Source organism: Galleria mellonella, unplaced genomic scaffold (assembly GCF_026898425.1).
Source record: "Galleria mellonella isolate WM207_F2 unplaced genomic scaffold, CSIRO_AGI_GalMel_v1 utg133, whole genome shotgun sequence".
In the NCBI taxonomy this organism is placed as follows: Eukaryota; Metazoa; Arthropoda; class Insecta; order Lepidoptera; family Pyralidae; genus Galleria; species Galleria mellonella.
In genome coordinates this window covers 3,673,007-3,687,677 of record NW_026441990.1, presented here as the reverse complement: position 1 = coordinate 3,687,677, position 14,671 = coordinate 3,673,007, and the positions used below count along the sequence as shown (strand labels likewise).

The 14,671-nt window shown below is 32.2% G+C and overlaps 2 protein-coding genes and 1 non-coding gene across 4 annotated transcripts in view; 2 read left to right on the top strand and 1 right to left on the bottom strand.

Annotated features, from left to right (window-relative positions):
- The window catches only part of LOC113511136 (uncharacterized), a 166,898-nt gene that overhangs the window by 146,714 nt on the left and 5,513 nt on the right, over window positions 1-14,671 (top strand). The gene's annotated exons all lie outside the window — the stretch shown is intronic.
- Window positions 6,980-8,267, top strand: LOC116413357 (uncharacterized). Its single transcript, XM_031912002.2, has one exon. The coding sequence runs from the start codon at window positions 7,218-7,220 to the stop codon at window positions 7,818-7,820; it is 603 nt and encodes a 200-aa protein (XP_031767862.2). The 5' UTR covers window positions 6,980-7,217; the 3' UTR covers window positions 7,821-8,267.
- On the bottom strand, window positions 9,981-10,070 carry LOC113511325 (U6atac minor spliceosomal RNA). The gene has a single exon (XR_003402112.1). It is a non-coding gene; the product is annotated as a U6atac minor spliceosomal RNA (small nuclear RNA).

Genomic DNA, 14,671 nt, shown 5'->3' with positions numbered 1-14,671 from the left:
TCCATTACTAACAATCCCTTTCCCCTATAATGGTATTGAGTTAGTAAATGACAAAATTTTTATCAGAAATTATCACAGAGTGCCTATTGTTTGTTTTATTATGGCATGGCCTTATATAAAGCTTATCTTAAGTAATTGACCCCATAATATGCGATAGGCAACAATGTTACAAACGACTGCATAGTATTTGAGTCATTCTAAAATTTCCACATTGCCAATTTTGATTCAGACTGCCGCATAACTCACAACAAAGACCAGGCTATTCAATAATATTTCTATTGAATTTACCCATACAGAAATAACGTAAATAACTGATACAATAGGAATTTAAATATCTTTACGACGTATAAAAGCTGCAACTATTCACAGGTAAAAGACGCTGTATCGACCACTCGATATTTTTATATCCACTCTTTACACTTTTTGATTTGTAAAGTAACTAGAACTAATTATAATGATAAACAATGTTAAATGGATGTAATTTAAAATGTACTCCTATAAAAACATATTTTTTTTTTATTTTATCTTATGTCAAGAAAAAGTAGAAAAAATGCCTTTTCTATCAGTAGGGAATATTTTAAGATATAAATACGAATAATGTAATAACATATATGAACAAATTCATTTTCGTAACATATTTTTTTTTAATATTTATTGATTAATTAATTTAACAGTAAATATATTTTATTTATTATTATTTCTATATTTATATTTGTTTTTAATTTTCATTATTTATCTTTTTATTTTATTATGTTTTATAATAATATTTTATAAACCTTTAATAATTGAACGCTCGACAAAAGTCGACCACTTTCAACTACAAGTACGATTTCAAGAATAGCGTACCATTTAAAGTTAAAACGTCATTGAAAAATAGCTCAGCAGTAATGAGATTTCGCTTCTCGTAATAAACGCTCGAATACAGCACGGCTCCTTGGCGTACATTCAATTAAAGAGCCCTTGATTGATATTTTAATCTATAGAGAAATTGTATTGGATATTTCGTAATTATATTGTTTAAGTTTTTTTTTTTTTTATTATATAACTTAGAGTGACTTTGATTTGCTGGAGAAAAGCTCTCACAGAGTAAACCTCGTCTTTTGCACATTTTTTTTTCTATCATTTTCTATCTGAATTTATGTAATAGCCGTAATGGTAATCACTTTTCATCGGGTGAGTGTAGCTCAGTGGTAACCATTGTCTATAGGCATGAACAATGCCATGGAAATCATAGAATAAAAAAAAAAAACATAAAATAAAAACAGAAACCATTTTTTAAGACTAAGGCCTGTCTTAAATTTAAATATAGATATATAAATCTTCTTTATTGTTTCCTCTAAAAGATTACAATAGTAAACTTATTATAGATACAAACAATTATATGTTATTATTATTAAGAGATGACTTTAAATTGACTAATTTATTTATTGCCTATAAATTTTATTATATACTTGTAATGACATTCAAATATAAATTATTGTTTATGAATAAATAAAATGAAAAAAAATAATTAATTTCACAGTAATTTCACTGCTTTATAAAATAAGTTAAAATAAGAATAAATAATAAAATTATCTGTTTATTTATTTATTATACAACATAGAGAATAAAAGAATACATAAGTAATATATACAGATAACCAGAGCGAGACTTTGTACAAAAGTCGATTGCTTGGGTACCTCTGTCCCATTCGTGTTTCTACCGTGAAGCAGTTGTGTTTGCATGGCTGTGTTTCGGTTTGAAGGGTGGTTTATGGCGTGAATTTACAGGGTACAGAGGAATAAGATCTGAGTCCTCAGGAATTGCAACGCATGGGGGGTATCATGGGCGAAACAGTATACTCTGTTATGTCCATGGTACTGCTCATGTCTGCAGGCGACGTGGGCCGTCAGCTTGTTTGCCATTCTAGGTTGTATAAAAAAAAACTGTCATAAATTAAATAGATTGGTAGTCCGCTTGATAGGAAGTGGCATCCATCGCTAAAGCCAATCGCCAAGGGTGGGACCCTTCAAACTGAAACACAGCCACACATATGGCTTGGATTTACAGGGTACAGAGGAATAACACCTGAGTCTTCAGGAATGGCAACGCATGGGAGTATCATGGGCGAAATAGTACCTATACTCTGTTATGTCCATGGTACTGCTCATGTCTATAGGCGACCGTTACCACTTTCCATCAGGTGGGCCGTCAGCTTGTTTGCCATTCTAAGTTGTATAAAAAAAAATACAACACAATAAAGGTACTTGTACAAGTATAGTAAGTAATAAGGCGGCCTTACTGGTGAAATCAATCTTTTCAAGACTACCGCATTTAATTATTGAACAAGTAAATTGCTAGCGAGCAAAATCTATTTATTTTACTTTCATAATCATACTGTCCACTGCAGAACATAATTCAAAAATCATAAATCATCATCACGTAAAGAGGGGCTGGCGGTCCGCCAGTAGTTGCCATGTTTGGCAGGTGGGTTGGCAATCGCAGTCAGGCTTGCAGTGACGCTGGCGCTCATCCTGTTTATCGATTATTAATATAATATAATTGCTTTCTATTTGTATACAATTATTATTTTCTTTTGTTTGTTTTCTTTTGATTTCTTTTGTTCTTGTTTTGTGCGCTACTGTGTGGGCCGCATGGTTCTTCGATTAAATTATTTCTTTCCTTCTTTCTTTCTTTCTTTTATCCCTCGACCATTAAGTTCCCTTAGTCGCCTCATACAACACCCACGAGAAAGAAAGGGGTGCCCCATTCTATGCGGATTTTTACACACACACGGCATTTTTACTTTCATATCTCTGTAATACAATAATTTGTCCACTTTACTCCTGACACGCTTCTCAAAGACAAAACAAAACAATAATAAAACAGTTATCCGACTGTACTATGTATGTATACATACATATAATTTGGCTTTCTACCAACAAATCACCAATTCCCAACGTACACCTAAGTACAAGACAATCATTATCTAATTTCACAATTAGGTACTCTCGCGATAACAATTTTGGTTATCGCCGGAAATTTGTCGAATGTTTTTTTGTCTTAGTATTTTTTCGAGTGACACGAAAATAACCGTTAGACTACACTGTACAGTAGTTTTTTTTTTTTTTTTGTGGATGAAAATGGTAACCCCGCCTGCGCTAACGGGATACACTGCCCGAGCACCAGTGAAGGGTGATCGATGAGAATGAAAACAGGCCAGTTTGCCCATTATGATGAATTCATCAGGAATTAACCATGATAGTTTCCAAGAGGAACCACGAGGAGGTCGACCTGGTTGGGTATATTGCTAGCAATGGAATTTTTAGTCTCCATTACTAACAATCCCTTTCCCCCCACTGTACAGTAGTAATAAGTAATACAATTATACCAATTGTCTGGACCCCAATACAAGATACACTGTATAAATAAGACACAACCACAAAACCGTGTGGTCCCGTCATAGAATAGGCCACCCCCTCCTTTTCCGTGGGTGTCGTAAGAGACAACTAAGGGAGTGCGAGGGATGGGCAGCAGCAGCATTTTAAAACATCTCTAAAGCTGCGGTTGCCAATCTGCCTGCCAAACGTGGCAACTACTGGCAAAAACCTCCAAGGGGGAAGCTTGTGTTCAGCAGTAGACAATTAAAGGCTGATTTGATACTGATGATGATGAACCACAGAATACCTTAAGCCTGAAAGAAATTTCTTCCGAACAATCTAATACAGTGTACAGGGGGGAAGGGATTATTAGTAATGCGGATTACTACTCCCATAGCTAACGATATACACTAACAGGTCGACCTCCCCGTGGTCTCTCTTAGAAACCATCGTGCTGAATCCCAAGTGTATTTATCACGGTGGGCTATGTAACTGACCTGCCTTTTCATTCTCCCGTATCATCTCTCACTGGTGCCCCGCCAGCGTATACCGTTAGCGAAGGCAGGTGTACCATTCTATTAAAAAAAACACAGTGTACATAAAGTAATAAATCAATTCGGAAAAGACAGCATTTAGAATCAAAGAATTTCTGTCATCTAAATTATCTACATACATCCTGCAACATAAAATTTTACACTGACGAATATTGCATGAGATATGTAACATACCTTCCAATATATGGACATACACATAAAATACTTAATGGAAATTACCATAATATGTAACCGTAAAATGAAATTAATAGTTGAAAATTCATTGAGAAGACCATTGCATTTTTAACTTAAAAGTCATTAAATTTAGGTTGAATTTGCCTTGTGCTATATTTTATTGCTATAACCCAACTATTTTAAGTATACACCTTATTCGACGCGTTATGATTGCAAGTTAGTCTTATGTTGATTTGTTGGTATAGTCGACCTAGAGTCCTAGCTCTATTGTACTAAACTCCATTGTTTCCCGTGGGAAATTATTTTAGTTACACGATTCGTCTTTTCGACAGTTGAAAACTCTTACGTAATTTAGGTTTTTAACATAAATGCAGTATTCATTTCAGTATTACCCGTACGCAAATAATATTACCCGTTCCATTTTTAAATCTAATTAAAATTTATATAAAAAAAATATTTATACTCAATTAACGTAGATACTAATCACAATTAGTAGTCACAATAAAAAATGGCGCGCAATGTTTTATTTAAAATAATATATATATATATATATATATATATATATATATATATATATATATATATATATATATATATATATATATATATATATATATATATATATATATATATATATATATATATATATATATATATACAGAGTTTATTGAAACTTGTTCCTCTATCTAGATGTTTATTATCTAGCCAAAAACATGTTTATATTCAAGGAGTACTAGTTTAAAAATAGATTAGATTAAAAAATCTCAATAACTGTAATCAGATGGGGAAGTGTTTGCGTAACAAAAACATCTGAATTACAGATTAATTGAAGTGATAGATGTATAAAGGAACTTGATCAATGTTAGATCATTGTTCTCGAGTAGTTCTGTTTCTCATTGGTTTTGTTGTCTACTTTTTCGTCAATAGATACAAATCCATTTGTCTCACTCAATCACACTAAGAAGGTAGAGACAAATATACCTGTATGTTCGAACAATTAACCTCTTTCGTACTTTTTATCATTGATTAAATCAGATGATTAATATATACTACTGCCACCGCGTAGATTTTTTGATGACGTCACATCCATTACTCTGGTTGTTCTGTCAAATTCGGTACAATTTCTATATTGACTATGGATTTAATAATTACTACGTTATTTAGAAGTCAGCATTGCCTTTAATTTGTGACTAACGAAAATGAATCTATGTAACCCTTTATGTGTTAATACATTAAAATTATTGAATATTTATAGTGTTGTACAATTATGAGTATTTATCATACACCTCTGTCCATAATATCGATATTAATATATTGGTATAATATATATAAAAGACCTAGCTCTTTCATATCAACTGTCCATTGCTGAACATAGGCTTCCCCTTAAAGAGGAATTGCCAGTAGTTGCCACGTTTGGTAGGCGATTTGGCTGTCACAGTCTTTGGTGACGTTTTCAAAGAGATGCTCCTACCCATCACTGGACCATTATGTTTCCTTAGTCGTTTCTTACAACACTCACGGGAAAGGATGGGGTGGCCCATTCTACGATGGGCTCATACGATTAGCTACTTATAAGTAGAAAATTTTCAAACGCAATGAATTGGTTACATTGGTTTCATACAAACTTTTCTCTTTCTTCGAAATGCTGCGGGCCTGATAGCGACTATCAAGTGAAGTTCTGTAATAGCTGTAAAGGTACTATCCTTAATCTATGGTAACAGTACTATTTGTGTGGGGGAAAAGGGGTTGTTAGTAATGGAGACTAAGAATCCCATTGCTAGCAATATACCCAACCAGGTCGACCTCCTCGCGGTTTTCCTTGGAAACTATCATGGTTAATTCCTGATGAATTCATTCTAGCCTGTTTTCATTCTCATCTATCACCCTTCACTGGTGCTCCGCCAGCGTATCCCATTAGCGTAGGCGGGGTTACCATACTATTTTCACCCACCAAAAAAAAAAAGTACTATTTGTGTCTCAATTTTTTTCCACTCTGTATAATATGGATTGACATTAATTCTACGTGCAAATAAATTTAAAGATGTCTACTACGTTTGAACAGTAACAATAAACTATGATCATTGATATTCCAAGCTAGTTCTTTATGGGCACGTTTTAATAATGGCACAGCATTGCCAAGTTTCTATGCGTTCCTAGTACCTCTTAATGACATTATGTATAAGGCATACGATTTATTGTTTCAATTGAAAACAAAACAAGGACGGTATAGTTGGGTCACTCGATATTTTACATGCAAAACACGAGTGAACTACACAATTTTATTCGCATTGAATTTGGATATTCGTTAATGTAAAATGAACTCTTTCGTTACGTTATAAGATCGAATATCAATGTTTGTGTACAGAGATCTTGGACGGGTCTGTTCAACCAGACCATGTCGGTTGTGTTATTAAAAATTCAACAATTATACGAATTTGATGCTTATCCGAACGGAATAAAGGTGAAGTATGATTGGAATAATAGTGTTTTGAGTTGCTAGAGGTGAGTGCCATTGTTTCGGTTCACTTTGAGTCCGTATATGATGAGCAGACAGGGCACTGTGACACTTTTGCACGGCGCACCCGTTACCTATAGGATACTAAAAATAAAAATTATTTAAAAAAAAAAGAACGTTAATTAATTACAAGAATGTCTCTGTCTTATATAACATATTACAAAGTGAAATGTGTTATTCTCTATCTATGCTCAATTGTTTATAAATTTATATCTTTGCGTTCCATATTCGTTTATATTGAGTCTATATAACCTACCTTTATCCTTGCCTTCTACAGACGCTAAGATATGTTAACGACTCATTTCTTATAGGATATCTTTTTTTGTTTCTATTCGTCTTTTCATACAGGTCTATAGGCCATTCTGCTCATCGTGCTTTGGTCTTAAATAGAGAACAAATTTATTCGTTTTAGTATTTCTTTTAACAACATTATTACATCTTCAATGATAAATGATTAATTTTACTTCTTATTTCATCAAATTTTAACTTCTTTTTGTTTTAAAATCTCTTTTACTTTCGTTTTTATTATCTGTATAATAAAGTTGACAGTACGAGTGACATAGCTAATTGGATTACTACTATTTTTTATCTTGCTTTAATAATCTCGAATCTATCATGAGTAATGCAGATACACCACATATGTTCAGCCCTTACGACTGGTTAGACGAAGCTGTTATATATAATAAAAGATACGAAATCATACCATCCGAGTGGATCAGAGAAAACACAGACGTCCTTGTCTTACTGTTCTCTGCGAGAGGGACAGACAGAAATGGCATTGTCGAGAAATTTTACGAGATTTATGAAAACGTCAAATTCCTTAACCTGCCTATAGAAGTCATTTACGTACCCCTAGAAGAAACTGAAGAAGAAATGAAACAGAGCTTCGAGAAACAGGCGAATTGGTTTACTCTCAAACCTTATGATCCCCTGGTACTTAAACTCAAATATATGTATGATATTACATGTATACCTCATATATTAGTTTTAAAAATTGATGGGACCATAATATCGACTCACGGTATGGTAGATCTAGAGCAGTATGGGAAAAATGCTATACTAACATGGCTTTCTACTTCGGCATCGTCGAAGAACCATAGGAAGTTGAGCAAGGACGCCGCAATGTATGGTGACAAGTGGAATTATATTAATGCGCAATCAAATACATCGAAACATGATTCGTATCTAAGGAAATTCAGCATTCCCGAGACCTTGTAAATTGACATAACTCTTGGTATTTTTTTCATGTAATCGGGTCATTTTGTGTAATTAAATGAATTTGTGAGCATGTCACTCAATATCGCAAATTGTCTATGGTCTTTGAGACAGTCAGAGTGCTACGAAAGTGCTAGTTGCCACGCTTGGCAAGTTGGTTGGCGTGTACCTCAACGTCAACAGCCAATATTAAAACTCCAACACGCCCTCTTAATCCTGGATGTTGACCAGCAACTGTTTGACCACTGACTGATTGCCGCAATATTATACGATAGCGTTAATATGCTTCCTCAGCTCAGAGAGTAAGGCACGGGCGTACACCGCTTCTCTTACCACCTCCAATACTACTATATATTACCTGTCTCGTTTTTTTTTCACTAAACTTATTATTTTTTATCTCAAATACATATATGTTTTATTACTGCACCCTGCTATTTACAACAAGGTCTATTATTTATTTATATGTATGTATATAATTGGTTTTTCGCAGTAATTTGTCTTTATTTTAATATTTTTTGTTTTATTTAATAAACAGAGCGGTGATGGAAAAACGAGTGGAAAAATCATTTTATTACTAATGTTGTAGGTATGAAAATGAGTTTGTTTATTTATTAGCTTATAACGCCTTAACGGCTTAACCAATCACTATGAAATTTTGCATGTCTACATGTACTATATGCGATGGAGAATGATAATGACTATTAAAAATATCTCGATCACACGGACGAAGCCGCGGGTAAAAGCTAGTATTTATTTAGTACAATTTTTACAAGTATGTTTTTCAAGTAGGAGCAAATAATATTTTATTAAAATCGGTCGAGTGATCTCGGAGATTAGCGTGAACGAACATGTTGACATGGGAATTTTTATGTATTAAGATAATATTATCTAGCTAACTATTCTAAAAATATTCACATAAAAACCAGTTGAACTTTTAAAAAATATGGCGCCATATTCGGATAGTATAAATTATATTGAGAGATGTAAATCTTGTAATCTATGGTTTTAAAAAAAAAAACTTTAATTGCACCAACTGTCATTTTATTTATCTTTATTGTAAAATGTATAATTTTATATTACCACATATCATTAATACCTTAATTTTACCTTTCTTTCGTACAGTTTGAAAAAGCTGCGCATCTAACAAGTTTGTTGACATTTTTGTTACTTGATACCCTTATAGATGTATTTATATATTTAGAAACTTCACAGAAATTTTAATGCTGCGAGTGCCTATGGGCAGCGGTAATCATATCTCGTTTGCCCACTAGGTTACAAAGAATACGAGTATACATACATACATACATACATATATATCTGTGACGCCTGTTTTCCATTAGGGTAGGCAGAAACAATGGAACGCCAAATGCTTCGATTCAAACAAACCTCTTTCGCTTCTTCCACATTCATCAATCTTTTCACACATGCTCGCCGGTTACGTGTACTTTTAATTTGGACCTTCTTCAGCACGTCACCTATTTGGTCAACACATGTCCGTCTAGAGCGGCCCCTACCGACATCTCCATTCATTCTTGCTCGATAAATCTCTTTCGTAATTCTTCTTTCATCCATCCTCTCCAAATGTCCAAACCAACACAACATTCCTTTTTCGATTTTTGTCACTACTGACCCTCGTATATTGTCATAAAATTTGGCATTTAGTAGCTATTACTTAAACTATGGCATAAAAAAGTTGTTTTTGTTCTTTATTCTATTACATATTTATATTATAAATGCGAAAGTTTGTAAAGATGGATAAGTTTGTTATTCTTTCACGTTAAAAGTACTCAACGGATTTAAATGAAATTTGTTAGTACATAGGATATAATTATACAATAGATAAATAAATAAATAAATAACTTTATGTATTGATTTACGGTGGGCGAAGATGTATGCAAACTAAGTCGTTAATATAGCTAGTTTACTAATAATTTGCAGTCTTAAAATTAGATACTCGTTACAGTCGTATACCTATACAAGATACGTAATTAATTTTAGAATCTAGAATTTTCCTAAAATATTCTTAGGTTTTGTAGACATCCATATCCCTACATACTGAAGTCGTTTACTAGTATAGGTACTATTAATATAATGCCTTCTTAATTGTAATTTTCATAAAATAAAAAAAAAGTATAAAACTTGAATTTATTACTTTAACTTAAAAAAAAAATGTGGTCAAGTTGTGCCTTAACCATTTTGTGTGTTCCATCCTTGTCAAGGGGAGTGCTAACCGTCTCTCCTTTCAATAGACACAAAAGTATTTACCAAGCATTCACTATATATACTTAACTCAACGTAAAATTTTGATAGCGCGTTGTAGGAACTTATTCTTACTACAGAAAAAGTATAAAGTAGTAAAAGTGACATCTGTGAGTGACTTGCAGTACTAAATTAATTTATCATTGTCATGTTTCGATTGGTTTTAATTCAGTGGTATTCCATTATTGTAATACATACACTTATATGAAAACCAGTTTTTGTCCGCGATTTCGCATCGAATTTGGAAGTAGGCAGTTGAAGATACGAAATAGTCCACTTTCAGATGGTCAAGATAAAATGTATCTACACCAGATTTTAAGTTCCACGTTTTTGGGATACAAATTAATGTGAAAATGGAAGTTGTTACTACATGATGCCGGAGCAAACATATGGATCAATAGACATACAGATAATTTCTCTTATTCAGATCTCTTATATCAATTTTCTTAAATATTATTTATTTATTTATGTACACTTTATTGCACCATTTATAAGAATAGAATAGAATAGAAATCATTTATTCAAATAAACTTACATTGAAGCACTTTTGAAAAGTTACAATTTTTTTTTTAATTTATAATCTATATTGATTTTTTAAATAATATTATTATTTTACATTTTTAAGTGTGTGAATACAAACCACCAATTAGCACTAATTCAATTAAATACTCAAAAAGAAAAAAAAAATTGAATACAGCCAATATGTCACGGAGACAAGTGACATTTTAGGCGACTCACTGCGCAAAGCTACTCACAATTGCCATCTGATAGAATATTCACATTTTACATAAGAATGTTCTCATATTAATCAATTAAATCAAGAAAGCAATATTTAACACAATAAACTAATTATTTACTTGGCGACGCTATCCTGTAATAGGCTTTCTTACATAAAAATTGTTTAATATAAGATTTGTGATTTAATGTGCTTATGCAGTCAAGAATATTACTGATTTTGTGCAGACGGCATTTAGAAAATAAGCTGATATTGCAAATATTTTTTAAAACTCGCTAAGTGCAAAATGTATTGTGAATTACAAAAATACAGACTCTCTTGAACCCATACCATGATATTCGAATACATGTTTAACAAAATATACAAGCTTGCGGCTAATTGCATATGCAGCAGAACTGAGTCTACTGGCCAATTTTGAAATCGTAATTTCGAGTCCACTGTTTATAATATATTTTCATGTTTCTGATTTATCGTTACATTATTTTGTTTCTTAATTATTTACAGAATGGAAAAATTGTTACATGACTGAACATTTAGTATCTTCATTAAAATATGACTCAAAAATTAATTATAAAATGACTCTAATTTAACGAAGTACCTCTCCCAAGAGTGTCATTAGCACCGCGTCAGGTAAACCATATTGCTGACTGTGAAGCAGTCCGTTAACCCTGATTTAATTATCTTTTCGAGTCCTCAGAATCATTTATTCAAGATTCGATTTATTAAAAATAGTGGCTAGATATGGAGCTTTTTACTTTTACAGACATGCCCCAAAGGTCTTCCGTATTTTTTAAATTTAGCTGTTTGAATATTTTTAATGAATACAAAAATAGTAAACACATTTAACTGAATACTAGAAAGTAGGTTTGATTCTTCGCAAAAAACATTGAAAAACGTCTTCAATCGTCTAGGATTTTTACTATATAAAATGGCAAATATTTTGATTTAAAAAAAAAAAACTGGCGACTGAATCGGTGTTGATAAAAAATACAGAATTCTGTACATGGGTCTTGCGGTATCTGAAAATATATTTTCATGTTTCTGAGATAATATTTTGTTTCTTAATTATTTACAAAATGGAAAAATTTTTGACGAATCGATTTATTAATAAATTTAACGTACTCTAGCACCGAGGTAACATAAAGAAATAGCCTTTTTAATGATAAAAAATACGTACTAGAAAGTAGGTTTGATTCCGCAAAAAAGAAACCGTCTTCAATCGTGGTAAAATCAAATATTTTGATTTAAAAAAAAAACTACTGAATCGGTGTTGATAAAATTTCTATGGGTCTTATCTGAAAATATACTCCTTTAGATAATAAATAGAATTTTTCGAATCGATTTATAAATGGAGTTCTATGGTAACATAAAGAAATAGCCATGATAACGTAAACCAAGTTGAGGACTTCCCTTTTTTTTTAAGTCGATTGAAAAAGGCAAGTTTGGCACATCACTAAGCGCCCGCACCGCTCATACTGCCATACAGATGGCAAAATTGATTAGGCAATAAAACCCGGTCTAGACTGTTGCAGCATTGTCTGATAAAGCCCAGTTTTTATTGGTACAAACAGGTTGACGTGTACGAGTTCTACGAACTAATCCATCATCAATCAAATGTCTAATTATAATTATCTAGACTTTTGAAATTTAATTTTAGATAAATACCTAATTTTACTAGTGTGGGGACTAGGTTACTATTTTCATTGATGTTCAAATTTGTTTGCAGTAACATTTAAACAAATAGAAATGAAATTTTTTTCCTTCAAAAAAAAAAAGGGAAAAAGAGCAAGTAAATAATATTAGAATAGTTAAAAATCTTATTCCCTGGTCAGCTTTATTGCGATTTCGTACGCGTAGATTTTGAAGGTAGAAAAATTTATGAAAGAGACCATTTTTAGTTTTAAATTCGAACTTCAGGAACACAACAATACAAACAGTATCTAATTAGGTGCAGTAGTTTTTATGAGCTTTTGGTATAGAGATAGGCATTAATTTCAAAAATTATTGTTTTGATATCTAATGCTCTTACTAATTCTCCCATACCTATATTTTTTTCATAATATGTGCTATAACGTTCAGACATCGTCTACATTTAGCCACTGTGCTATATTTTATAATTATTACATTTGAATATGTGGCGCCATCTGTTGTTTAGTAGCAGCAACTATCGTTCGAAGTAAATGATTTTGTTTTTAAAAAGGAATTAAAAGCGCGTCCACTTCAAAAGAAATTCCATAGAAGTCCATAATTAGTTATTTAACTGTCGATCGTAAAGAAACCCGAACAGTTTGTCGTAAAAATCGCAAAACGTCCACTTAGTTTTCCTTTCAATACTTTGTTCTCGTGTAGGCAGGTATGGCAACACAAATGACAGTAATTAGCATTAAGCTTAGCTTATTTATGTTTATCAATGTTTATGTATGCCTAGTAATTGAGACTTTGGTATTAGGTATCTGCATAATGTTTACCGCCCATTGGCAGAGAAAAGTCCATACTCGTTACAAAGATCTACTTAAAATACTCTTTTTGTTTTTAGAGGTTGTGTACCTCAAAAGAGAGGACGGAACCTTTATAAGATCGCTTTGTTTTTTTATTTTTTTATCTGCCCTTTATCTCAAGAACTTGTGAATGGATTTTTAAAGATTACGAGATAAAGAAAAAAAACTGCACCACGCAGACAAAGCAGCAGGCTACAACTAGTTTAGTTACATAATTGTTATAAGTTACCACCCTTTTACCTAGAATAAGACGATGTTATTTAACTATTCTGCCCACTATTTTATAAGTGTGAATTTTAGAAGAAGAAATATCAATGAAATAGACCACTGCTAGATGGCGTATCAAGCTAAAATATATTTTAATCAGATTTTTAGTTAGACCTTTTAAATTGTGAAAAACGCATCCAATTTGGTGCAGTAGTTTTTATGTAATATTGGAACAAACGTACAGAAAGACAGATAAACTTTCTAAATGATTTAATTACTGTTTTGACATCTAATCGTTTTATTTTTCATATCAATTTTTTTTTTAAATCTCCCATGTACAGACATCGTCAGGGTACAATTTACGTATTATGTTAGTAACATAACTAAAATGTCTCAGTGCAGAAATCCGCCTACCTGTGTGTTGTGACTATTGTGACAATGGCCGCCATATTACGTACCAACTTGTATATATAACTTGTGCGCAAACTCATAAACAATACGATTGCGTGATGTCGAATGCATTAAAACGAATGGCTTCGCAATAAAAGCTAGGCATTATCTTGGGTGTTAATGCATTTGACAAGGCACAATGAGGGAACGATGGTACGATGATAAACTTTCATTAGGATACCTATGTTATTTTTTAATGAGCGGTTCGTATTAAGCTACCTTGTTCTAGTTACCTTGCTAAGTTGCATTATTGCAACATAGAAACAGGTCTTTTCTCATAAGATGAAGATATTAGTCTATTATGCCAGATTGGCAACTTAGTATAGGATTATAATACGACTTTTCTTCTTTTGTGCTAATATTTTGGTCTTTTTCTTATAGCGGTCTATTATAGGATCGAAATTCTGGAGATAGAAAGGATTGATGTCATCAGAAATATAAAATGTTATATTTAATTAGTTTTCAAATACATTTTTGCGTTATCTATGCAAGCCTAGTCCCTTAATGGTAAAAACAAAAGCGAATACTAAAGTTCTTTATCATCATGTCTTTTGCTTTATCTTATTTCATAACCATTTCTCATCTATCACATGTCGGTTTTAAGACCTTCTTCCTTAGATTGTATCTACAAGGTCAAATATTCAATTAATTTATTAAATAAAAAATAATAACTAATGCCTTTTTTTATGGAGACATGTTCATCC

What these genes read in the sequence shown, in the direction of transcription:
- LOC116413357 (XM_031912002.2), top strand. Translation starts at nt 7,218, where the DNA reads ATGAGTAATGCAGATACACCACATATGTTCAGCCCTTACGACTGGTTA.